The sequence below is a fragment of the Eulemur rufifrons genome, chromosome 9 (assembly GCF_041146395.1).
Source record: "Eulemur rufifrons isolate Redbay chromosome 9, OSU_ERuf_1, whole genome shotgun sequence".
In the NCBI taxonomy this organism is placed as follows: Eukaryota; Metazoa; Chordata; class Mammalia; order Primates; family Lemuridae; genus Eulemur; species Eulemur rufifrons.
The window spans coordinates 5,772,007-5,797,648 of record NC_090991.1 but is presented as its reverse complement, the minus strand read 5'-3'; the positions used below and the strand labels follow the sequence as shown (position 1 = coordinate 5,797,648).

The following is a 25,642-nucleotide window of genomic DNA, read 5'->3' as shown; positions in this document are numbered from 1 at the left end:
TGGAGCCAATTTGGAAGGAACTGTGCAATGTAGTGGGTTCTTTGTGAAAGAGCAGCAGTGAGAAAAGCCACAGGAACATCCTCCGGGGTGCCCAGAGCACTGGCCCCGGGCTAGCGGCTTGCCTCGGCCCCACTTCCCGCAGAGGCTGCCACGGAGGGGGCGCTGGCCCTGGGTCTGGGGGCTCCAGGCAGGACCCGAGACACTCCTCTGAGGTAGCAGCCCCCAAAGAAGATTAGCTGCGCTCTGATGGTAAGAATCGGTTTTTCTTGCTGCAGATGTGTGCTCAGCTTGCTTTTCTCTGCATGTTTCTAAAATGACTTCGACATTTTAAAGAGGCAGCTTGGAAAACTCTTGGGGATTTGGGCTGCCTTGGACTGCCAAGCTTAGAAGGCCTGGGGACCCTGTGTGCCGGGGCCACTTTTCACAGACCCAAGGCGTGAGCGTGGAGGAAAGAAGACGTAGGCTGTGGTGTGAGAAATCAGAGAAGCGATGGGAGGAGAAAGTCTCACAGAGGGAAGTTTGTGGAGAGAGAGGGAGTCTCAGCTCCCCTGGTGACCTGGGCAGCAGTTTGGCTGGAGGGGTGTGACGCAGAAGCAGAGTGGTGGTGTGGATTTATATGGAGTCCGAACCTGGCTTCTTCCGTTTAACTTTTCCCAAATAAGAAACTTGGTTTCTACCTGCCCGTCTGGCGTCTACCCCATGGCCCAGTTCTAGCTGGGACACTGTGAGGTGGAAGGAAGCCCTTTGGGGACCACAAAGCCCCAAGGAAGGTATGGGGAGCCACCGGGGGGCTTAGCTCACAGAAGGTCATTGAGTATCTGCCCAGTGGCGCACCGAGGCTAGGCTTCCTTCCCACACTGGTGGTGGCAGCTGCAACAATGATTGTGGCAGCGTTTCTGAGACTTAGGGGTCTCAGCCTGGTTTGGCCAGTTTTTCTACCTCTGGGACTTAGACGGCACCTTTCTTGGGAAAGTGGGACCTCTCGTCAGCCTAGAATTTTGATGACTTTCTCCAGGCTCTGTACAGCTGAGAGAGGTCCAGTTTGTATGGAAAGGCCAGTCTGTTTCTGCACATGATCTTCCTCCAAAACACACTCTCCCACCTCCCTGGGCCAGTCAGCACCTGTGATTTTGGTGTGGCTTCCGTTTGAGTCCTGACCCAGTGCCAGGGAAGGGAGAAGGCACTTGTCACCCAGGCACAGCCTCTAACAGGCCAGTTGACCTCCCAGGAAAGTCCACAGCTGGAAGATCAACGTGCATCCGAATTGCCCGAGGACCTTTAAAAGGCAGATCACCTGGTGCTGGGACAGGGCCTGGGACTCTGCATTTCTAGCCAGCTTGCAGGGGACTTCCTGCTGCTGGTATGGCTTGGAGAATTACCGCAGTAAGGAGCCCAGACCAATCGGTCAAGTTCTGACCAAGTTACGGCTGTCCAGGTTCAGACTGCAGAGTGCGCGCAGTTCTGGCAGGTCTGGCTGTGGATCGTGGCGGGGCTGGATCACGGGAACGGAGGGATCAGCAAAGATGAACACTGAAGGGCATGCAAGGAGCTGGGAAGAGCCCAAGTCAAGCTCTTGGGAAAGGGGAACGTGGGGTACAGGGACTCTTAGTGGGACATGCCCAAGCTGAAGTGGACTGTGTGTTTGGGGCACACTGTGAGTGGCCAGCCAGAAGCGAACTGCTAGCAAGCCTAGAAAAATTCCACTGGAACCCCCCTTTAGGTGCGTGCCTGGTGACACAGAGATGGAAGCCCAGGATGCCAGGGCAGAAATCGAGTTGCTGGGCACATAGAACACTCATGGTGGGCGAGGCAGGATCCCAGGTGTTTGGGGCTTGGGCAGCATTTCAGGAGTGGTCAGGTGCCTCCAAATCCCATGTCTACACTCGAATGTGCCTTTTTTTCCTACAAAAATATCGTGTCTTTAAAACATATATACTAATACTATCATTTAGAATTATTCAGTATTAGGCTATATATATATATATATATATATTTTTTTTTTTTTTTTTTTTTTTTAATTTAAGTCCTCAGAGACCATCTGGTCCAACTTCCGTATTTCAGAGATGAGGAAATTGAGGCCTCCCAGCAGAGATGAAGGGGGTTGCTCAAGACCGCAGCCACTTTGGGCCTGGTCCTCAGGCCCTAATTCCCATCCTGCATTCTTTGCACGGTGCCACGGAGTAGTGGCAGGTCCCAAACCTCGATAGCAAGCTGTCACCGTTTGTCTACTTTATGTGCATCAGTAGCAGCAGCTCCAGACCTGTCAGCTGAGTTGGGGTGGTCAGACTGCACCCCTTACTGACATTTGGAAAGTGTTCCATCCTCTATCAGGCATCATTTCCCTCCAGTGCTCAGAGTTCAGAACCAATTAGGAGCCGTCTCTCAGAGTCAGAGGTCTTTGATTAGAGCCGCTTGGAGCACAGGCCGTTAGCTGTGCAGAGTAGCTGGAATGAGTCTCCATGGTGAGAAGACTTGCGTTTTCTTCTGGTGCCCGCAAGCCACTCCAGGCAGCAGCTAGCGCCCACAAAGGCCAGCTGGATGGCAGGCACGGGTGGGCCGTCAGCGGCATCCACCTTCATGCCCTAACGAGCTCCGGTCCGTCTTCCTTTAAAACAGCACCAACTCCCCGAGGAAGCCTGCTTTTGCCTCTGGTGCATCTGCAGGTAGCGACTGGGGCGTGAAGCTCTTTCTGGTCGGCAGGCTGCTTTGTGCGAGATACTGAGCCTATTACTGACAGAGCTGGCAGCTTTCAGCTCACTTCAGAACTTCTTCATCCACTTTGAACACAAGAGAATGCTTGGTAAATTTGGTTATGAGGTTTTCTTCAGAGGCGTAATAACTTTGGAAAGTGCCAAGAACAATGGCATGAGGCATTTAGGTTCTTTGCAGCTTAATACTAAAGGAAGGCTAGGGAGGGTATTATATAGTATTTATTCTATCTCTCACTTTCTCTCTCTCTCTCTCTCTCTCTCTCTTTTTGGCAACACCAAGTGTTGGCAAAACTCTCTTGTTTCCAGACTTCCGCCTCTGCAAAGGGAAATTGGCCAGGAAATCATCTAGGGTGGCTCTCACCCTACCAGAAGCCCCGGAGGAAGAGTGTTGTAGGTGAACGATCCAGAGCGTGTCCTTCAAAAGTGCCTTCTAGCGTAGGATAATTGATATCATTATAGATATAAACTAGCAGAGAAAATCTACGGTGTATTTCAAGATCATTAACCTTTAGGACTAAGAGAAGTAGCCCAACTCCTTCCTTTCACAAACAGGGACATTTGCACACTAATTGGCTGTAACAGTGACCTGTGGCAGGGGGGGAGGATCCCCAGTGTTCGGCTGCTGCACACAGCCCGGAGCTGTTGCCCAGAGTCTCATATCCTGCTCTGGGCACGTATTTCATTTCCAGTTTTTGTTAGATCACTTCACTTTCTCGGTGTCTCAGACAGCATTTCTTTCCCACCAAGTCCCAGTTGGATTTGGTCAAGTAGACGAAAACATATCTAGACCCAAAGAGTTTGAGACCTTTTCCTCTCTAGAGCCCAAAAGCAGTTGGGGGAAAAAATGCAGCAAAAAGGCAATATTTCATGAAGATTTGTGAGTTTTGTTTTTTTTTCTGTCAGGAGGTCTCTGTCATCTCTTTTGTTTGTATGGCTGGTGCTTTTGCAAGCTGAGCTGGACATTTAAATGCTTTGAAACTTCCCTTGTGGTGGTTTTCGGCTCTGTTACAAAAGACGTCCCGTGCATGGGTCATAGAACCTCAGCGTTTGAGAGCTGGCAACCCCCTCATTTTACAGATGAGGAAACATAGGCCCGAGAGGCTAAAGGAATTGCACACATTACAGCTGTTGCCTGGAAACACAGCGTCCCTTTACGCCTAGGCCTGGGTGTTTCTATCGATGCCGTGTTGTCCCGGGTTGGAGGTGGAATATCAAAGCAGCCCACGCTATTTTTATGCTGCTGGCGAAGCGGGAGGAGGGAACGAAGCAACATTCCTCAACAGCCCATCAGGAAGTGTACAGTTTGGATACAATGTCTCTGTTAATCAAAATCTGGTGAGCAGAGTCACTCAGGTTTTCTGGCTTGGAAGCCAGAAGCTGGAACCAGCTCTCAGGAACAGACTACCTGGCCCTTTTTAATTGTGTTAAATTAGGACCAGAGAGACCTTGAAATGGGACAAAATGTGGGGACTTTCTCTGGGGTTCCCCAGTCCCCTCCTGGCGTCAAGTGGGGGAGGAAGCGCCTGCTTCCCCTTCCTGCTTCTGGAGCGGTTCTCTGTATTTCAGGAGCAGCTGTGGGACTTCCCCGACTCCAGTCCCGTGGCCCCAAGACACAGCCGCAGGGCCTTTCGACACCTATTCCAAATCTCTGTCTGAGGCCAGAGCAGTGGCATTCAGTGGCACAGTTATGCTGGTTGATCAGTGCTGGGATTCTCCCAACAGATGCTGAAGAGTGGGCATCTCTCAGATCCTTGTCGTGCTGCATGGGGTCACGGAGCAGAGGCTGCCAGCAAAAAGGGCCAGCCAGCTCAGAAACGCGGCATGTGCTCACATCCACAGTGTTCCTCGTTTCTGCATTTTCTCCTCTAGAACCCTGTTAATTGGCCTTTCCGCCTTACATTTGCACAGCAGATCCAACCACCATAAAAATCTCGTCCTCCAGGGTTGGAGAAGTAAGGGCTCATGCAGGAAGATCTGCGAGGCCCACACTAGGCGTTTCTTTCCTACCCTCCCCTGCTTCCTCCCCCAGACGCTTCAAGGCTGCGAAATGGTGCCTGAGCCAGGAGGGGCCGTCCAGCTCATCCTTGCAGTTTGCAAGACCATTTGCAAATCTTTTCATCGTGGAAACATGGAGACCCCATGTTTTTCCAGCTTAGCAAGTTTCCCTTTGAGGGTTGACTTCCTGTAATCCTTGCTGCATAGACTACATTGTAATTACGGTCATCAGAATTCCTGGTTAACCAAATCACTGCATTTCTTGATAGGGTCAGAAAATACAGAGGCTATTGTTCTGTGTCCTCTCTCTGCCCGGTCCTGAGAAACATACCCAGTGAGTTGACTGGCCCTCAGGGAGGCACTGGGGGCTTGCAGATGGATATCCAGGGTGGTCTACCACAAGCTAGGCAGGTCTGGAGTGTCCCAAGTGGTTCAGCCCCCAGGCCCACGGCTGGCAGCTGGGAGAAAACTCTCTTGGCCCTAATGTCTACCTCTCGTGGTGGGTGCCAGTGACAGTCCAGTGTGAGGCTTCTTTCTGCCACTTGTGGACAGAAGACAGTGATGGGCTGGGTGTGGGGGCAAGTAACTGATGCAGGTCAGGAATAACATGGCAGAGACTCCGTGGGGACTGGAGTTGAGCCCACGTGAGTCACCCTCTGGGCATCCCTAGCTCTCATCCAGGGAGGCATGGAGGAGGCCACCTGACAGGAGCAAATGGGGGTTCACTCCAGTGAGATGTGGATTATTGCTGTCATCCACTGTGACCCCATCCATCTATGCTGAGCAGTGAAGCCCGAGGACACTTGGATCGTGCCCGGTTTGAAAGAGTGCTGGAGACATTTGCATGTAAGTGATTAAAGCCTCATTTGGGAAGTTTCTGTTGTGGACTCAAAGAGGCAGCCCTGCTAACCAGGTGATTTCTAATAAGAAGGGTTTGAGGGTACACATAGAGGGTTCTGCCAAAACCTCTGACAAATTTTGCAAACAGAAAAATGGAAGAAGTAGAGGTGACCCTCATGGCTCCCTTTGGCTTTGTGATGGTGAGAGCTGGAGGTGAGCCTGATGCCCTCACACAGGGGTCCAGACAGAGTGGCTCAGGGGACATGGACATGCTCGGACACAGGCCAGGAGCATCCACACATGCTTCTTTGAGTCCTTTTCTGAGCTTTGGCGCTGGGAACCCTTCGAGGGCTTACAAAGCCAAGCAGTGGTGCAAATGAGGTCTTTGGAAAGGACCAGCTTTCTGCTGAGTTTTCTCTCAACCCACAAAGTGCTTTGGTCCCAATTTATCCAACATCATGGATTCCAGGGCTCGAGATTCCCTGTGGAAGCTGATTGCCCAGTGACAGGTGGTGGAGGCGGGACGCACAGTGCCAGGGGCTTGGACGAGGTCGTCTGATAGGAGCAAATGGCCTCCAACGACTCTTCCCTTCTGTTGTGTTCCTTCTATTTGGGAACCTGTCAGTCTCCAGGGAAGAGACAAGAATGCACGCCAGATGCCAGAGGACTGAGGATGGGAGACACCTGGGTGGGTACCTGATAGCTTCCGTGGGAGGGACGAGAGGACACAGAGGACGTTCCTTCGTGGGGATGGGGGGCCGGAGCAGTATCCTGCTCACATCTCTCTCGGCGTCCTCACACACGGTCTCAGTACCTCTCGATCTTTTCTCGCAGTATCTGGAATTCGTGACATAGGTTATTATTTCATTTTTTAAAGACAACATACATTAAGAATAGCAGCATGTACACAGGACTCTATAACTCGATTTATAATTATATATGTGTTTCCTTGCAGTGCTTTCAGCGTTTGGACTTGGTCCTCAGCACCCTGATTCCTTCATTCTTCCCCTTCCTTTGTCTTCATCCTTCAGGCAGTTGGAGCCCATCCTTCAAGTGCTTTTACTAAGGATGACATATGAGTGGTATTTTCTGGGTCCTTGTCTGTAGAAGAATGTATTTCTGTCGCCTTCACTCGTGGAAGACTTCTTGGCTACCGATGAAGGTCTTGGTATTTTCCGCATAATACACCGGAGGCGTCTTTTGAGATGTGGTTCCAGAGAAGTTTGAGACAAGCCTCACTTTTATTCTTTCACTGGTCTTCCCACTTAGACAACTACAGGGCTTCTGTCCTCACCTTTGCTGTGCAAATATATTGCTAGGGCGCGTCTGCTTGCTGGTCTTTGGAACTCTGTCTGGCCTGAGCAGTGTAGGACTTCCCATGCTGCGCAGCTCAGGGACATTTTTCCCTCATATCAGCCTCTGTTTATAGTTTCTTTTCTTCTGGTCTCTTCAGCAACGCCCACTATCTATATCTTGGCTTGCTGTTTTGTCCTCTTGTTTGCATTTTTCCCCAATCCCTTTGCGCTCTGGGAATAAAAAATTCTTGTTTGTTTTGTACATAACTAATTCATGGGGTGGTTTTTTTTTTTTTTTTTTTTTTGCAATACTAATTCTATGTTTTATGGCAACCAATGTGCATTTTCCTTCTGTTACAACCTTGCAAACTTGCCTACAATTGTTATCATTTCCTGTTCCTTTTTAATATGATTTTGTTTTTCAAACCAACTTGTCTTTTTCTTCGCATTCATTTTGTTCTCTCCTTATGATATTTTTGCTCTTGTAACACAGATGCCGTATCTTCCTTCCATTTATTGAGATTGCGAAACGGTTTCCTGAAATGTTTCTTCTAGATGCTGTGGGAGATCATGATTAGAAGTTTGTGTTTCTCTTGAGCTTTCTGGATACTGTCCCTCAATCTGTTTTGTGCAGTTAAAGAAACACTGTGTATTACCTTGTCTCCCCCAGTGTTTGCTGCTGTAACAAAGTACCTGAGACTGGACAATTTGTAAAGAACAGAAATTTATTTCTCACAGTTCTGGAGACGGGCAAGTCCAAGGTCGAGGTACTGGCAGGTTCCTTCTCTGGTTCCAAGGTGGCACCTTGCCGTGACGTGTCCTCACACGGCAGAAGGCAGAGGGCGAGCTAGCGAACGCCGCAGGAAGCCCCTTTTATAAGGGTCTTCGTCACATTCACGAAAGAGGAGCCCTCATGACCCGATCGCCCCTTAAAGGCTCCTGCCACACTGACAGCACCTGAGTCTTGGAGGGGACACGTTCAAACCGTGGCAGAGTTCGTTCAGCAGATCCACTGAGCGTTGGGATTTGTTCGCAGGGGGGCACGCACCCCTCCTCTCCCCACACTGCTCTTTCCTGTCTACTTGTTGAGGGAAATACCCTCAAATCTGTAGCCCAGTTCCTACTGTAGTTCTCAGTTTTCATGCATTCATTCAGTGTTCTGGGCACAGCTCTGTGCTGAGACTGAGGTGGTGAACAAGAGGGACGTGGCCCGGCCTGGCTTCCTGAATCTTACGGCTTATTTCTCTGTTGATGTGATGGGTCTCCCTCCTCCTCCTCCTCCTCCTCCTCCTCCTCCTCCTCCTCCAGGCCAAGTCTCCAGATCTCTGACCTTGAGAAGAACACAAAGATGCTGCCGGGGTCCAGCCCGTCTCCTATAAAAACAGCTTGTGAAAACTACACTCCCAGAATGCACTGTGCCATTGCCAGGGTCCCCTGCTTCCTCCCCAGCTATCTTCTATGCATACTATTGTCTGAGTACGGACAGAAAGGCTGCCAGGGCTGGGGAGAATAGCACTTCACCTGTGAGACAGGAGAGATGCCCGGTATTCTTACAGACACAGACTCTGAGGCTGGTGACATCACTGTGGGCTGTGGGGCCCTCGTTCTTGATTTGTGTCTTAACCCATAGTCAGAGGAGATTATCACGCCTCGGGTAGCTGTTCCCAGCTCCGTGTAGGACTCTGCCCACCCTGAACACATGTCCAGCAGAAGGGCGTGAGGTAGAAGCGAACTGCCGGTCTGCAGCCCGGCCAGGTCTTGGTCTCCCGTGCAGCCCTGTCCGTAGCTGGTTGACTCCCTGTTGAGTGCGGAGCTGGCAGTGGGGGCCACTGCAGGACCACTCGGGATGCAGAAGTAATGAAGTGGCTCCCGGGGACTGAGGGCTTCCAGGCACAGCCCTATGCCCTGGCTGCTTTGGGGTGTCCATCTGTCTACTTGGTTGGGGAAGGGAGAACTTGCTGGAGAGTCCTTTGTGGAGGAGCCTTCAAGCAGTGCCAATCACGGCACTGGGCTCATTAGCAGGCATTGCCATGGCAACGGGTCTGCCAGAAAGTGGCTCGTTAGGCTGACAACTTCAGAGAGGTTATATATAGATCTGGGTGTGGGGGGAGTGGGGGTGTGGGGCCCTGTGGATATGCCTTTCTTTAGAGCTCCTATTGCTTCTGGGTCTTGGGTGTGAGAAGACGCGGAGTAGGAGACCTTAAAACTGTCTGATCTGCCTGCTAACGTGAGTGTCTGGAGACCACCCGTTAACCCCGGCAAGTCGTGTTTGCTCACAGCTTTAGGAGAAGGTAAGAGTCAGGTGCTCCTGGAAGCCTCCGGAGCAGGGAAAGAGTCGCTCCCGTAGGTGGAGGTGGCACCGCGTTGAACTTGAACTTAGAATGATGAAGCCTGTGGGAAGCAGAGTAGAGGGGCTGGGACTGCCTGGAGGCTGCAGAAACAGCGCCGAGTCTCTCTAAAATAGTCTATTTGAAGGGTTTGGGGCTAGGGGACAGGATCCTGTTCTTTAATAAGTAACCATGCAGCTCAACACTGTCCTTTTTTTACAAATCGTGCTTATAAAAATTGTATGACCTTGGTTTTCATTTCAGAAGTGATGTTTCCTCTCAGTTGCTGCCTCTAAAGCTGCATCGAAATGGTTCCAGAGTACACTGAGCATAGGACTCACCCAGGATATCTGTTAAAATGCAGACTCCCAGGCTGCAGGTTGATTTAGCGGTTGGATCAGGACCTAGGAGTGTGCAGCTTAGCTCACATCCAGGTGACTGATAGGTGTCCCAGGGTGGCCACATCTTGAGCAACACTGCTGTAGGGGGATTTGTTTTTAATCTCTAGGTGACTTTGCTTGCCTGTTTTGTTTTTTTGTTTGTTTGTTTGTTTGTTTTAATTGAGGAATCAGTGGCCACCATTAAGAGGAAAATTTTTTTTGGTTGTGTTGTTTTAAATAAGGAGACAAGGAAGTCAGCCTACAGCTAGGGAACGTGACGGCTTGGACGCGGGTGGTGATATTTTTATACATCTCCTGGGAAGGCATATATGCTCACTTGGGGACTGTGACACAGGCAGGAGCATCAGGCGTGAGTTGTCATCCTCCTTAGGTGGAAGCTGAGATGCTGGGTGGTCCCAGTGAAGAAATGGAGCTGATTATGTGTGGCTGGGGAGAGATGTAGCCTGGCTTTAGGTGACTGGACAAAAGTGTCTGGAACAAAGCTAATATTTTCAAGTAGTTTGTTTTTACCATGTAACTAGCTGTGCGACATGGGGAGAGTTATTAAACCCTCTGAATCTTAGATTTCTGATTTTAAAATGGGAACACCATCTGTGAGGCAGGCGTGTTGTAAAGATTAGCTAATTGTCTAAAGCACCTGGCCCAGTCCTTGGTGCACTGTAGACGTTTGGTAACTGGTAAAAGTTACAATTGATGAGCGCAAGTGGGATCTGATTCAGATATTTCTTGAGTACCTATTAGACTAGGGTTCTGAAGTGGTCTAGAAACCTCTTAATACTACATATGAAATAGGGTGAGTGTGTGTGTGCACACACATGCACCTTTTTTGGGAAGCACAAGATCCATAGTTTAGATTCCCTGGAGGTAGGGCTTCCATATATAGTTGAGCAGGTTGTCTACTGAGCAAGGGGGCCCAGATGAGGGAGGAAGGAAAGGGATGGAAAGCCGGCCTTGCACTCTTGCTGAGGGATGGCCCCTTCCAGAGGAAGAGGCAGTGTTTTGTAATTCTCGCAAAGACACCCTGTGCATTAGGTGAAGGATTTCTGAGTTGGAAGAAATCACTTTCATTTCCTCCCCCAACCCCTGCTGATCTTACTCCCTCTGGTCTTACTCCCTCTAGGTGGGGTCCCCAACCCCCTGGGCTTGTGTCACCTCTGCTTTTCCTTCTTATTCCCATGGGAAAGAGCTGACAGAATTGAAGGAAAGAAGCCCCAGGACTAAAGAAGGGAAGGGAAGGATTTAATTTGGAAGGAAACTAATCAGAAGAATAAGTTTGGGAGAGACCTTAATTACTGGGTAGCTATTCCCACGGTGTCCCCTTGGTGCCTGGGGTGGGGAGCAGCTCTGCAGGAGGCCGACTGCTCCTGCCCCTCCATGGCCACAAAGGGTGAGGTAATGCTGGTGCTTTTGTTGTCTAAATGAGGGCTTGAAGGTGGGGAGGTCTAACTTCTGCCTTTACCACATCTTTTTTAAAAAAAAAATTTCATGTTCTGGTAAAATACATAGAACATAAAAATTTACCATCAGTGACATTTATGCATTCACAATATTGTGTAGCCGTTACCGCTGTCTAGTTCCAGAACATTGTCATCCCCCCAAAAGGAAAACTTCTACCATTTTCCCTCCCCCGGGCCCCTGGCAACCAGTGATCTATTTCTGTCTCAATGGCTTTGTCCATTGTGGGCACTTCATGTCAGTGGAATCCTACACTCTGGGACGTTTTGTGTTCGGCATCTTTCACTCAGCACAATGTTTTCAAGGTGTGTCTGTGCTGCAGCAAGTGTCCGCATCCATTTCCTTTTATTTCTGGAATACTGTTCCACTGTATGGCCGTGCTACGTTTTGTTCGTGCGTTGATGGGCATTCAGGCTGTTTTCACCTTTTTGGCTATAATGAATGATGAACATCATATTCCAGATTTTGTTGAACATTTGTTTCCAGGCTTGAGTCTAGACCCAGTTTTCTCCACATCTTCTGACTCCTGACTTGTTTCAGGGAAGCCACCAGGAGGCACGTCTTTCTGAGAAGAGACAGGCAGAGGGACTGGGGCCACCTGGGGAGCCGGCGGCCGAGAGCCAGACCCGTGGCCATGGGGGAGGGACGGGGAGAACGCCTTTGCCACATTGGCCGAGTAACAAAATAGGCCTGGTTGGCCCGGGCGCCCTCCCTCTCCCCTCTTCGGCACCTCGTGGCCCTTCCTAGCTCGGTACCAGGGTGCCTCCCACCTTCTGTAGGTCCCCGCATTTCCTAGTTGGGGGAGACCTCAGAGCAGTTACTGCATCTCCTGGACTGTCAGTATCCTCACATGTTCTGACCCAACAGGGTTATTTAGATAAACTGACCGGAGTGATTCTAAAGAGAAAAGCGCCTTGCATCTGCCAGGGGGCGGGCACCGTGATCACTCTCTCATAGCTGGGCTCCGAGGGTCCGAGGGTTCGGCTCACTCGGTCTCCAGTCCTGTGATGAGCGGCCTCCTCACTGCCAGCCTCCTCACCAGAGCACCTTAGCCACCATCTCAAGGTGTTAACCTCCCCAGCAGGGGTTGGCATTGCAAGTCCTGGTAGTCTTGGAGACAGAAACCTCAGAGAAGTGGCTGTTGATGGTGACATTTCAGACCCAGCGATGGTGAGGCTGGGGCAGAGGTCGGCGCACTCTCCTGAATGTCGCAGCTGTGGACAGAGGCTGGGAAGCACCGCGCCCTCCATCAGGAACCCCCACCCATGGAGCATTCCTGGGGACAGGCACTCTCCTCGGGGCCAGGTCTGTTATTGTTGATCTCCCAGACGTCTTCCACATCCTGGCTAATATAATTATCCTCCGCTTTGTGGCAACAGCCTTGGTGAGTCATTTGCCTGTGGTCACGTGGCTGCCAAGTGGCCGAGTCGGGACTGGCACTGAAGCCTGTTTTTGCTGTGCCTCCGGGTCCCCCTCTCTGCAGCCCATTTCCAGCCATGTCAGTCTCTGACCCTTCTTAATACCCTTTTACAACTTCTCATTTCCTCCCGGATTATTTGGACAAGCACCAGTCTAGTCTAACCATATTTGATTGAAGAAGAAACTAAAATATTTCACTCGAGGAGAAGATACCTGGCATCTTACCCCTCTGGTTCTGGGATACTTCTCTATTCAACCAAATACTCATTCTCAGCCCTCTTGCCCCCCCACGCCCACCCCTAACCCCACTGGCCAAAACGTGCATCTCCTGTACGTAGGATACACCACACGCATACATACGACACACGCACGCGCACACTGTACTCATTATAAGGCTATTTGCCTTGTGTGGATTTGGGCTCTCTTCCAATCCAGCAAAGGCCAGAGCAGTGTGTGAGGCCCAGGTAAACCTGCTCAGGTATGTACTTGTGCTCAGTGGACCTGGTCTGCCAAGGAAATGGCAGCTTGGGAGCCTAGCGGGACACGGCCTGGCTGCTGTCCACCTCACCGTCACCTGCTTGCCTAGAAGACAGGCTTCCCTACAGAATGAAAGAGGCGCTGTGGGTTAGCAGGAGACAGACACATCCAGGGCATAGGGGAAAGCTTTCAATGAAGTTGTGAAAATTCATAATGAAACATACACTTCGGCTACACAGTGGGCCAGAGCGGGGCCGTGTTTACTCAGAATCCCAGGAGCGCCTCGCTCGGATTTACTTGCTCTCCCCGCTGACATTCGGGGCACCACGTGGTTTTGCAGCCTTCCCAGCCCGACAGCAGCCTGGGAGCTGTGTCTGCTGTTCCCTCTCCATCTATTGTCTTGTCTTCCAAAGCAGGAGTCACCAGCGCACGTGGCTGGGGATGCTGAGGACGTTTGGGAGCTGATTACCTGTGATGCTTCTGAACAGGCCCTGGCTGTGCTGAGAAATTCACGGCCACTTTCTCCATGAGGCTCAGATTTTGATCTGAGTCAATTTACTGTCTTCAAAAGGCACAAGCGATCGTGTGGGCTAATTTGGACCCTCTGTCCTTATTTTTAAATGTTCTTTAGCTAATAAGTTTTATTTTGGGGTTTATTGGGGAAAATTTAGAGGGAACAGATAAGTAGAAAGGAAAGAATAAAAATTGCCCATACCCCCACTGCCTGGGGAGAGCCACTGTTTTTGCATCTCTATTTCTAATTTCTCTATATGTCATATGTATTTTTCTCTGATTTTTTAAAATGAAAAGTAATGTTGTACATGGTTAAAAGAATTAAACTGCATGTAAGTACATACAATGGAAAGTCAGTGTCTGTTCTGTCCCCGAGTGCTAGGTCTTTGTGCCAGAGGGATTTGGACACTTGATGAGAAGAGCTGCTTGTAGCTCTTCCTGGCTCCTCGGGAATTATGATAGAACACTTTGCGTCTTGCTCCGCAGCAACTTGCTGGATTACCTGTGCTAGGTTTGCACAGCAGGCCCAGGGTCTTGCCTGCTGCTGCGCTCTGTGGTCCCGGGAATTTCAGTCCTCAGATTCCACAGCAGGAGCTGGTGGAAGTGGCAGGGCCCCTGGGAAGTGCAGCACCCCTGTGAGTGATTTTCTAGGGGGCTGACAAGGAGAAAGTGCAGCTCTGTTAACTGACTGGCGTTTCCTTCTGTGCTCCTGGGGAAGCTGTCCCTGTGCAGTGGCCCTGAAAGCACAGGTGCTTGTCACCCCTCATGCACATGCAGCCCCTGAGATCACACATGTGCTGCCTGTGACCTCCCCCCAGGGGGTCTGTGGGCCATGCACTCTCCAACATCCGGCTGCGCTAGGGTGACTTCACCAGCCCCTGACTTCCTGATTTAAAAACACTTGCAAAAATGCCAGATGGATGTGACCTTCTGTTTCCTCCCCAACAGAAGCCTGGAATGGTACCCCCTCCGCCAGGAGAAGAAAGCCAGACTGTCGTCCTCCCACCTGGCTGGCAAAGCTACCTGTCCCCTCAGGGCCGGCGCTACTATGTCAACACGACCACCAATGGTGAGTCCCACTCGGGGGAGCATCCTGCACAGCCCCCGGGCCTCTGTCTCTCTGGAGGGGCAGTTTTCTCCTCCCTCCTCCACCCATTTGCTTTGGGGATCTGTCTTCGTAAGTCTGTGCCCAGAGGCTTCAGTAGAGTCTGGCTGTCCCCACAGTGCTGAGTGGTAGGGGTCCCAGTCTGGGTCTGTGGTCCTGGGAGTCATCTTCAGAGGGAAGGATGCTCTTCGGGGTTTGGTCATCCCCAGAACCTCACGCCCGCCCTGGGCATCTTTGTTGAACAGAGTCTCACTGTCTGGGGCAGTGGGATCTCAAAAGGTTCGATGGTCAACAGTTGGTTTAAATCAAGGCAACAAGGTTAAACTACTGCAGATTTCTTGAAACTTCGAATGTACCAATGATACTGAAGCTCTGAAACCGGGATTGCAAATGTGAGGTTTCCCTAATTTCAGCACAACATCTTTTTCTCTTTCCTTAAGTATCTCACGGGCTGATATTTCTCAGAAAGTTGTTTGGGAAATGCTGGGGCTACTTGTGGATTATTTGTCCCATCAGAGAGCACAGGTTCCATGTGTGTGTCCCAGCTGAGTAGGACCACACCTCAGTGCCCACAATTATGATGGATTTCCCAGGCCCTCGCACGACCCCAGAATTCCCAGAAATAACCTGGGGATGGTTTATAAAATGGGGTGCACAGTGTGGCAGAGTCTGCAGCAAGGTGAGCAGGGGGCACCGTTGCAGGCTGTGGTCTCGGGCAGGGCAGGCAAACCAGCTAATAGCCTGCCTCTTCATCTCCGTGACTCCCCGAGGAAATTACCATGAGAGAAGTGAGAGGATGAAGAGCAAGGAAAGATGGATTTGGTAGGAATCATAGATGTGCGTGCCAAGGCAGAAAGTAAAATTCTACCCAAATCCACCTGCTGGCTCAGCCTCGGCCTCTCACTTCTCTCACCTGTGTCCACCTGACTTCGTGGCCACCTCTGCCCACCCGAGGGGATCACTAACATGTCTTACGATTATGAGCCTGCAGCGGGAGGGTCCTGGTGACAGTGGCAGCTGCTGGTCAGCAGAGACACAAAGAAGGCAGCTGACAGCTGCCACTCTGGGCTGCTGGCTTATCCATATCCCCTGGCAACCTGACCCTCCTTGGGCTCAAAAGAGGGGGTCCTGTTGAGGAAGGATCAGAGTTTCTAGGAAAAGGGAAGTGGGGCTGTTTCTGACCGTTCTGACCTTACACTTCCTCAGAGCAAACACATGAGCAGCTCTGCACTGTTGCCCGAGACTTGAGGTTTCAGAGGAGGGTGTGTTCACACACAGCACCCCGTCTGCAATCCACAGAATGCAGAATTGGGACCGCAGGGTCCTGAGATCACCGAGAGTTTTGATCCCCTCTTGTCCTGAATTAGCTACTCTATTGCCAAGGGGAGTGCGGGAACGAAAAAGTGGCTGTCTAAAATCAGCATCTTTTCTCAAAATATTTTTTTATCTCTTTTTTAAAAATTAGAGAATAACATACTTTCAAGTTAAAAACTCTACTGTCGTCGCACGAAAGCAGCCACAGACAATGGGTAAATAAATGAGTGTCGCCATGAGCCCATAAAACTTTATTTATGGATACCGAAATGTAAATTTCAGATAACTTTTACATGTTATGTGATATTCTTCTTTTGATTCTTTTTCAATTGTTTGACGATATAAAAGATGATCTTAGTTGGCGAGCTCACTGCCCATGTGATGATGGGGGAGGGCCAGGCTGGCCCACAGGCCACAGTGTGACCCTGCTCTGGCTCAACTGTCAGCCCCAGGAGGACCGACCCTACTTAGCCGCCTTCTCCTTTTCTTTTACGCTGAGGGTAGTTCCAGCTCCTTGGTCTTTCGTTCTGGATACATGCCAGTTTTATTCATTAGTTGTTTCATTCATTGTTTGTCTGTTTGTTTGACTGAATCATTCATCCAATACATCCTTATTGACCCCCACGTATGTACCAGGCAGACCGAGTGTTGGATGCTGGAGATGTAAGAAGAGCAACCAAGCAGTCCTCACCCTCGAAGTGCTTCTGGTATTGCAGTGGAAGCAGATTTGAAATGAATACCTATTTGATTACAATCATGAGAAGGGCTGTGAAGAAGTCCAGGGTGTTTTAAGTGCATGTGACAGACCCTGGGGAGTCAGGGGAGGCTTCCTGGAGGAGGAGGAGGTGGTACCTTTCAGCTGGATGGGAAGGATGAGGAGGGGGTTGGGATGGGAAATGCCCTGCTGACGGCCAAGAGTCAGTTGTATTTCATGCAGGCCTTGAACGTCATATTTGGGATTTTGCTCTGTGGCCTAAGGAGAAGGGGGCTGCTGTCTTTCTGCCTCTCCCCTGGAATCCTTTCGCAGGCCTGTTTCTATTTGATGTTTTTAAGGTTTTTGAATCTGCCTTTCTGCAGGAAAGTGTCTATCGGAATAGCCACTCATTCTTCTCTTACCTCCTGACTCGCGGAGGCTTCCGAGTTTGTGCCTGCTCACCGCGGGGCCGGCCGCAGGCACCCTTCTGCCCAAGCCCTGCGGACGCCCCTCCTCCCCGCTCCAGGCTGCAGTTCCCGGGGACACCAGGCCCACTGCCCAGGAAACGTGGCCCCTGTGCAAAGCGGGCCGTTCCTGTCTGTCTGCCTTCCTTCCAGATAGTTCCAGTTTCCCTCCCTCAATCCCTCATTTCTTCTTTCCCAGCGACCACTTGGGCGTCATAGGTGTTCTGTCCCCGTTTTCACACCACATACCACGTAACCGGTTGGGAGTCTCATTTGCATTCGCATTACCTTGCCCCAGCTAATCAGCTTATTGCCACATCCACTGAGGATTTTATGAATGAGGTTGTCACGGTCTGGCTACTGTACCAGGCTCTGGGGATAGAAAATCAAACAAGATGCCGTCTCTGCTTTCAGAGACTGCAGTTCTAATGGGGCCAGAGAAACATAGAAACCTATAAGTGTTATGGATATTAGCATGGAAATCTGGGGGCTCAAGGAAGGGGTCGGTAAACTCTATCTGGGTATCAACCACGTCTTTGAGGAGGGGCCTTTAATTCAGGCATCCCAAGCCCAGGTTTCAGCACGAGCAAAGGCAGGGCAGCAAGAGAAAGGCTAATGTGTCGTGTGGCATTGGTAAGGAACAAGAGGTGACAGAGAGTCAGGGATCTGATGTACAAAAGGCCCCCAAGGCATTTTGAGGGGTCGGATCTTTAGCCTGTGGGCAGTGGGAAGCCCAGAGAGTTTCCAAGCAGTGGCATGACTTGATCGGAATATTGTGGCCAGGTTACTGTGCAGCACGGTGAAGGCTTTAAGGCCAGTAAGCATGGAGCCTGACAGACTAAATGAGAAGAGAAATAATGAGGTCAAACTCCAATTCTACAGCAGTGGCTGGAGTGGAGGAGGTAGAATCTGTCAGACAGGATGTGGCAAGTCAGGGATAGGGAGCGCTCAGATTCCTTCTGGTTTTCTGCCTCATGTGATGGAGCCATGCAGTGAGAATGGGGTATACAGTTCTGAAGGGAGAGAATGAGTCCATGTTGAGTGTATAGTTCTTGGGGGATATTCAGGGAGAGATGGCTGGCATGTACACATATATGGATTTGTGACTTGGGGGACATCTGAGCTAGAGATGGGAGCTTGGGGAGCCACGCGGTACAGGGCCTGGAATGCAGACAGCAGAGTGGATTTCATCCCTCCTTGCCCCCTTGTGCAGTGACCAACCTGCACAACCATACCTGGTGGTCCAGGATGTGCATTTCATCAGCAGAAAGATGAAGTCGTGAGGATGCAGAAGATCACCCAGGGCAAGCCTGTAGGAGGGAGCCTTGCAGCACAAGATTTAAGGGAGCGGCCAAGGAGACTTCAAAGGAATTGTCTGAGACATGAGGAACCTCGGAGGAGGTAGTGTCATAAAAGGAAAAGGAGAAAAGATTGTCAAGGAGGGGAAGCCAGAGCCAGACTGAAATATAGATCAGATTGATGGTTGGGGTGATATTTTAAATCACTGGAGAAAGCACGGATTATTTAGTAAACAGTGTTGGGCCAGATGGTTAGCAGGAAGTTTCGGTGGGTAAGCTAATGCAGTAACGCCGTTGCTTTCATGTAAACTCACCAACGCCACCAGAGCATGCTCCGTGAGACTTTGGGAAGTCCCCATCTCACTTATTCCCCCACGGCTTGTGGCTCTCCAGGGGATTTCATCATGCAAAGTGGCCTTCCGTTCAGCCCCAGGAACTCTAGGGGTTCTGGTATCAGGAAATTGCTTGTCTTGTACTCTCTAGGAAAGTGCTCCATTCCCACCAAACATTGACTCTGTTGCTAAAAGTTGGGGTTGTGTTTAGTTCATAGATAGTGAGCTATTATCAATAGCCTCTAGTGTTAAGGGGACTGTCTTAGTCTGTGTGAGCTGCTATAACACAATACCATGGGCTAGGTGATTTATAAACAATAGAAATATATTGCTCACCGTTCTGGAATCCGGGAAGTCCAGGATCAATGCCAGCAGTTTTGGTGTCTGGCGAGGGTGTGCTTTCTGATTCGTAGAGAGCTGTTTTCTTGCTGCATTCTCACAGGGTGGAAACAGCAAACAAGCTCCCTTTGATCTCTTTTATAAGGGCACTGATCCCACCAGGGTTATCATGACGTAAGCACCCCCTAAAGGCCCTTCCTCTTAGCACTGTCACATTGGGGATTAGACTTCAACATTGGGGATTAGAATTTGGGAAGGACACAAACATTCAGACCATAGCAGTCACTTCTTACTTACACAACAGATGATTGCATTTTAAGAGATATAGCACAACATTGTCCCGTTTATAATCAGAAGGCCAGGTATGCATGCTTGATCACTTAACAGTGATATGGTCATAGGTACGCAGGTTCTTTTTGGAGAGATGCCAACCTTTTAGATATTGTTTAGGAAACATTTTACCATTTGGACATTGTAGGAGTATTTGAAGCCAGTATTGAAGTCTAAGATTAGTTTCATTTAATGTACGAGTCAGTATTTCACCTTGTATTTATTTATCTGTGTATACTCTAAATCCAGTAGTTTTATTTATTTTATCTACATCTTTTATTTTGAAGGAAAAAGGATCATTTGTGATGGTATCTTAGCCCTTTTTTAATGGAAAGCAGAGCCTGAGGCAAGGGTTAAGTGTTAATACCTTATTTAGGAGGTGTCAGCCCAGAGCTGTGAGGGTGAGTATGAAGGGAAAAGGAGGCCAAAGAAGATACCAGTGATGCTGGCTAGTGTTTGACCATGAAATGCAGAGAGACCTGGCAGGTCTCTGAACACACTCAGCAGGTGTGTTCACTTCTCTAGAAAGGTCGCAAAGAGGAGTCATAGGGGTCCCTTGGAGTCCACAGGGAAGCAGAGATGTTTTATCTGCCCACCTCCTTCTTGTCTTGTGTTTCCCACTGACCAAGCTTTCTCCTCTTGAAGAGCTATTTCCCTGCACTTTTGGGTTGTATAGTCTGACTTCCAGCAGCCTCTCAGAAAGCCTGATTCCAGCCCCAACAGAGTGATGCTTCATCGAAGCCCAAGGTGGGTGGTCAACAGAACATGAGCGAGACACTAACCAGAATATTAATAGAAGGTTGCCGTTGATGGAAACGTGAGGAAGAGTCCAATGCAAAGACTCTTCTAGAACTGAGTGCTGTGGTGCATGTTTGGCTCCAGTGTCAGACCCTAATGACTTGATCACTCATAAAAGTGGGTTTCAGAGACCCTTACTTGATGGTCATCCTAGGGGGAACCTTCCAAATCATCTAATGCAGGGGTTGGCAAACTACAGCCCATGGGCCCGATTCAACTCAGAGCCTATTTTGGTAACTAAAGCTTCGTTGGAACACGGCTGTCTGTCCCCTTTTGTTTACATATGTCTACAGCTGGTTTTGCACTGCGAAGGCAGAGTTGCATATAGATGGTACCCAACTTAGAATGGTTCGACTTACAATTTTTTCAACTTTACGATGGTACAAAAGCAATATGCATTCAGTAGAAGCTGTATTTCAGTATTCAATAAATGACATGAGATATTCAACACTTGGTTACAAAATAGGCTTTGTGTTAGATGATTTTGCCCAACTGTAGGCTAATGGATGTGTTCTGAGCACATTTAAGGTAGACTAGGCTAAGCTGTGATGTTCAGTAGCTTCCATGTATTAAATGCATTTTCAACTTAGGATATTTTCAACTTACAACGGGCTTATCAAGATGTAACCCCATCATAAGTTGAGTAGTGTGTGTAGTTGCAGTAGAGACCATGTGGCCCATAAAACCAAAACTATTTGCTGCTCTCTGCCCCTTAACAGAAAGTTTGATGATCTCTGGTCTAAGAAATAGACCCCATTCATTTCACACATATGGAGGTGGAGTCCCCGTGCGGGAAAGGAGCTGGCTGTGAGTTACCTGGCCACTAAAGCTGGGCTGTGACCGGCCCCCAGGCTTCTGATCTTTTTCTTTTTCTGCCTCAGTATTCAGAAGGATGGGCATGGGTGGCAGTCGCTTAATTTTGAAATAAGAATAACTGAGTTAACAGGTTAGAAAATCATCTGAAATAACAATTATGTTTAAGGGAAGCCTATTCATTTTGTTAGAGCATCAACCTAAACCCAGGAGAGCTGGGAATTGTTCTTAAGATTTTTTATTTTTTTTAAGGCTAGTCAAGTGAAACGGTGGGAGTGGAAAAGGAACAAAGGAATCTGTAACTGGTCTTAAGCTCTTTTGACAAAGAATCTATGTCTGTAAATGTTTTATTATGTTTGTGAGTTAAGCTTGGAGCACTAAACCGGGATTTGAGCTTTTGGGTTCATTTGCCAAATAGCAATTTTCTTGATTTCTTGTTTTAATTTTTCTTTAAATGAGTGGATTCCCATTTAACTTTATTACACCAGGAACTAATGTGAGTTTCTAGATAAGTTTTCCAGTTAGAACACTTTTACAAAGGATTCTTTGAGCTTGTCTTTGTTACAAATAATTGGATCCTTTTCTAACTCCCCAAGTAGAACAGCACAGCCTTGATAATTCCCTGTTAATAAACGTTGCCCCGAGAAGGTTCTACATCCAAAAACACCCATCTATTTTCTTCTGTCCATCTGTGTTAGACAAATGTGAGACTAAGATGTTTGTATTTGGCACATTTGGTTGATAACATTAGGTATTGTGTGTATGTGTGTGTGTGTGTGTGTGTGTGTTTGAGTGAGAGAGTGTGTGCGTCAGCCTAATTTATATAAAGCTTCATTTTGGCTTTATTATTTTTCTTTAATGGACTCTTAATGGAAGGTTTTAAAGCTTAGTATTAATCTGCTTCTGTGTGGGTTTTGTTTTCTCTTCCAAGGCATCCATTTGAATTCATTATATTTAGGTAATACTTAAGTGCATAACACACCCCTCATTTTTCACCAGTTTTTAAGACCAGTAATCTCTCGTTTGTGGTAAATGCCAGGTGAGTTAGAGAGTCATTCACACGGCCAGTGAGTTGAAGACCTATAAAAGTGGAAAGACAAAAGAGACAGATTTTATTGTTTGCTCTATTCTATAATAGAAAGTTGAGTTACTTGCAAAAGACCGCCTATTGTTAAACAATGTGAGAATGTCCCTCATTGGCTGTTAGGTGGAGTCACCGATTAGTAGCACATCCTTCAGATATGGAAGTGGAGCAACAGGGAACGTGTGGAATGTGACCCATCGATTCCACTCCTACTTACACACCCAGGAGAACTGAAAACACACGTTCACACAGAAACCCATGCGTATCTGTCCAGGGCAGCATTCTTCATAATGGCCTCCCCAAATGTCTGTCCGCTGAGGAATGAGTGGACAAAATGTGGTGTGTCCATACCAGGGCATAGTATTCAACCACAGAAATGAATGCGATACTGCCTGATACCTGCTACAACACGGATGAACCTTGAAAACATCATGCTAAGTCAGAGAAGCTAAGACACAAAATGCCACGTGCTGTGTGATTCCATTTATAAGCAATGCCTAGGGTAGGAAAACCCACAGAAACAGAAAATAGAGTGGTGGTTGCCAGGCTGGGGGCAGGGGTGAATGCAGAGTACTGCTAATAGGAACCGGGTTTCTTTTTGAGGCCATGAAAATGTTCTAAAATTAGATAGTGGCGAAGGTTACACAACTCTGTGAATATACTAAAAAATATTGTATTATATGTTTTTAGAGAGTGAAGTTTATGGTATGCATATTATATTGCAATAAAAGTGTTATTAAAAACAGGCATGTGTGGGCATGGTGGGTGAGTTTGTGACCTGGCACCCTTCAGAAATGGTTCTTCAGACGCCTTGGCTGGGGAGGCCTTCTGCCTGATTCGCTGATTCCCAAACTTTTGGTGACCATCGGAAACACCTAGGGAGCAGGGTGTGTTAAAAAATACCAATACACAGATCCCGCCACAGACCTACAGAATCGGAATCTGCTATTTAGAAAGAGGAAAAATTTTGACTTTATATTTTTAAGTGTTTTCCAGTAGTCACCACCCGTTTTTTACTTGGAAGGACACTTAGTAACAATAAAATGGGTGGAGCCATAGTCAATGGATCAAATATTATAAAGTTGAAGAACAATCTAAATGCAATTTTCTTACAGAAATACAATGAGAAAGTTGAGTTTTCTCTAAGCAGGTAAACATGCACTATAGTCTCAAGGTTAAAGGTTATATAGCCATAAACTGTTGTAAAATATCATGGAAGAAATACTTGAAGACAAATAACTCAGTTTTATGGTGACAGGATTTAGAATGAATATAAAACTGCCGAGAAAGGCCCTTCCCCTGGCTGATGTTTGTGTTCTTAAGCATCGTCAGGGTAGCTTTTATCCCAGCCTTTATTCTTATCTGTATAACAGGATGCAGTGGCAGGTCTTATCATTTCAGAGTTTTTGGGTCAATAGCTCAAAAATTGCTTTGATCTCAGCATTTTTGCTATTTTTTTTTTTAAAGCACTCATGGGCTCTGGTTTCAACATTGTTTCTAAGTAAGGCTAAGTCAAAGAATTTGGGGCTGATACTTTTCGTTTTTACATCCGGCTCAGAGCTCTGGCATCAGGATAAGGTGAACAACATCCTGGCCTCCGAGGAACTGAGAGTCTAGTGTGAAGCAGGTCAGGCCGGAGAGATTTGGAGGAGTTGTAACATTTCTTCTTTTGTTTTTCTCTTCCCTGGAGATTTTAGGGCTGGAGTGTCCTAACTCACCTCTACTTTAGTTGGGAAGCAGGTACCGGCGAGTAGTCACGGTCCCCTCCCGTTTATTACACTGCAGAGCCCAGTAGGAGCTGAGAACATAAAGGAGCTTCCGTATGAAGAGACAGATCTCTGCCAGGCATTAGATCAACCAATACTTGTTATTATTATTATCATTTTGAGACAGGGTTTTGCTATGTTGGCCATGCTGGTCTCAATCTCCCGGCTCAAGGGATCCTCTCGCCTCAGCCTCCTGAGTAGCTGGGCCTACAGGTGCCCGCCACCACACCCAGCTAATATTCTTTAATGAAAGGTAAAAGAAAGTACAGGTTGACTGTGAATTTTGTACCCATAGGAATGACATTTGCTTGGTTTGAAACCTTCTCATTAAAAACTGTTGGTCTGCGGTGGCATGTGCCTGTAATCTCAGCTACTCAGGAGGTGGAGGCAGGAGGATTGCTTGAGTCCTGCAGTTCAAGGCCAGCCTGGGCAACATAGCAAGACCCCCTCTCAATTTAAAGAAAAATTTAAAAATAAAAACCTACTGATCTGTGATGATCGAAGTCTTAGGGAAATGGCATCATAATGTCTTGGGGTGGGGAGGATGGGGGAGGTGGCAGGGTCAGGCAGCATCAGGACCTCTGGAACCCTGGTGAGTGAGCTACCCTGCAAAAAGACAGTGGAGTAGATGCCACATGCTGGATTGTCTTTAAGCCAGAGACTATTCACGAAAGCAGTGTATTCTGTGTACACAGTGCTTAAAAATGTTCAATTAGTTGCCAACATTAAAAAATTGGAAGGTTTTTTTTTCTAATAAACATCCAGATACCTGTCGTCTTTCAAAAAACTGTGACAGCCCCACCTTCCTGCCTGAACACACCTGGGTGGAGCCGAGGTTGCCACTACTTTCAGCTACTTTTTAATAATTAGTTGAGCTTCCTGCATGTATTTTCTGTGTCTAGTCCCATGGGCAAGTCTTGGCTCTTGTTCAGAGGGAGCCCTGTGGTTTTGCATCAGGTGTGGCAGGCGAGAGGTGGCATCGATACAAAGCCAGGAAGGTATTTTATGAATGCACTTGGAAATGGGAGATTATGAAAGGGGACCACGCAAGAGAATAAAAAATCTAGGGTGAAACAATTCGTTAGTCAATGGTTGTGAAGCATCAGTTTGAAGAGGGACCTTAAAACCCATCCCATTCTCTGCCCTTTTGCTGGCGCTTTTGTGTGAGTCTGACAGGTCAGCACAGGAAGCATTGCTGTGCTGGGGTTTGTGTGAGGCTTGTGCGTGGGGTTGGGGGGACAGTGGGAGCCTGTGGTTGAAGCAGGACATGGAGGGCTACAGGGACGGGCAGTCTGGACAGAAGCAGTGTAGCTGTGTAAAGGGTTAGGTCCCATAGAGTCAGTGAAACTCCGAGCACAAACGGAAATCATCTGGAGGTTTTACTCTAATAGGTGAGTGGGCAAGGACCATGTGAATTGATTATCGAGCAACAAGTGTTTGCTAAATGCCTTCTCTGTACCCAGCTCTAATTATCCACTTGGATGGCTTCTTGCGGGGTGGTGTGGGCGAACACAATGCAAATGACCACACTTTGCAAAGACATTATGTGCTTCCTGAGTGGGTACGGATTGTGAAATGAGACTTTCCTCGTAGGTTGGAGTCAATTTTCTTTCCTGCCTGAATAAGCCTCTGAAAGTCCCTTCCGGCTCTCACAGTGCTGAGACATGAGTGGCAGCCCCAACGTGCTGGTCACCCACAACTGTTTGGGGCTGAGCTTCCATCAGTAAAGCTGGCATGATGTCCTGTCGATGGGATCTTTACTGTTAGAGGAAGAGCTTGGAGTGGGGTGGCAGCTTTTTTGTTGTTGCGGTCTGAGTTGGGTTCCAAAGCAGGCAGTCCTCGCTCATCCAGGAGGAGTGGGAGGAAGAAAAA

At 48.4% G+C, this 25,642-nt stretch overlaps 1 protein-coding gene across 1 annotated transcript in view; it reads left to right on the top strand.

The window, feature by feature from the left end:
• GAS7 (growth arrest specific 7) overlaps positions 1–25,642 on the top strand; it is a 215,731-nt gene that overhangs the window by 121,988 nt on the left and 68,101 nt on the right. The window contains exon 2 of the mRNA XM_069483245.1: positions 14,382–14,502. Within this exon, the coding sequence (XP_069339346.1) occupies positions 14,382–14,502 (121 nt within the window). The remainder of the gene's footprint in view (positions 1–14,381; positions 14,503–25,642) is intronic.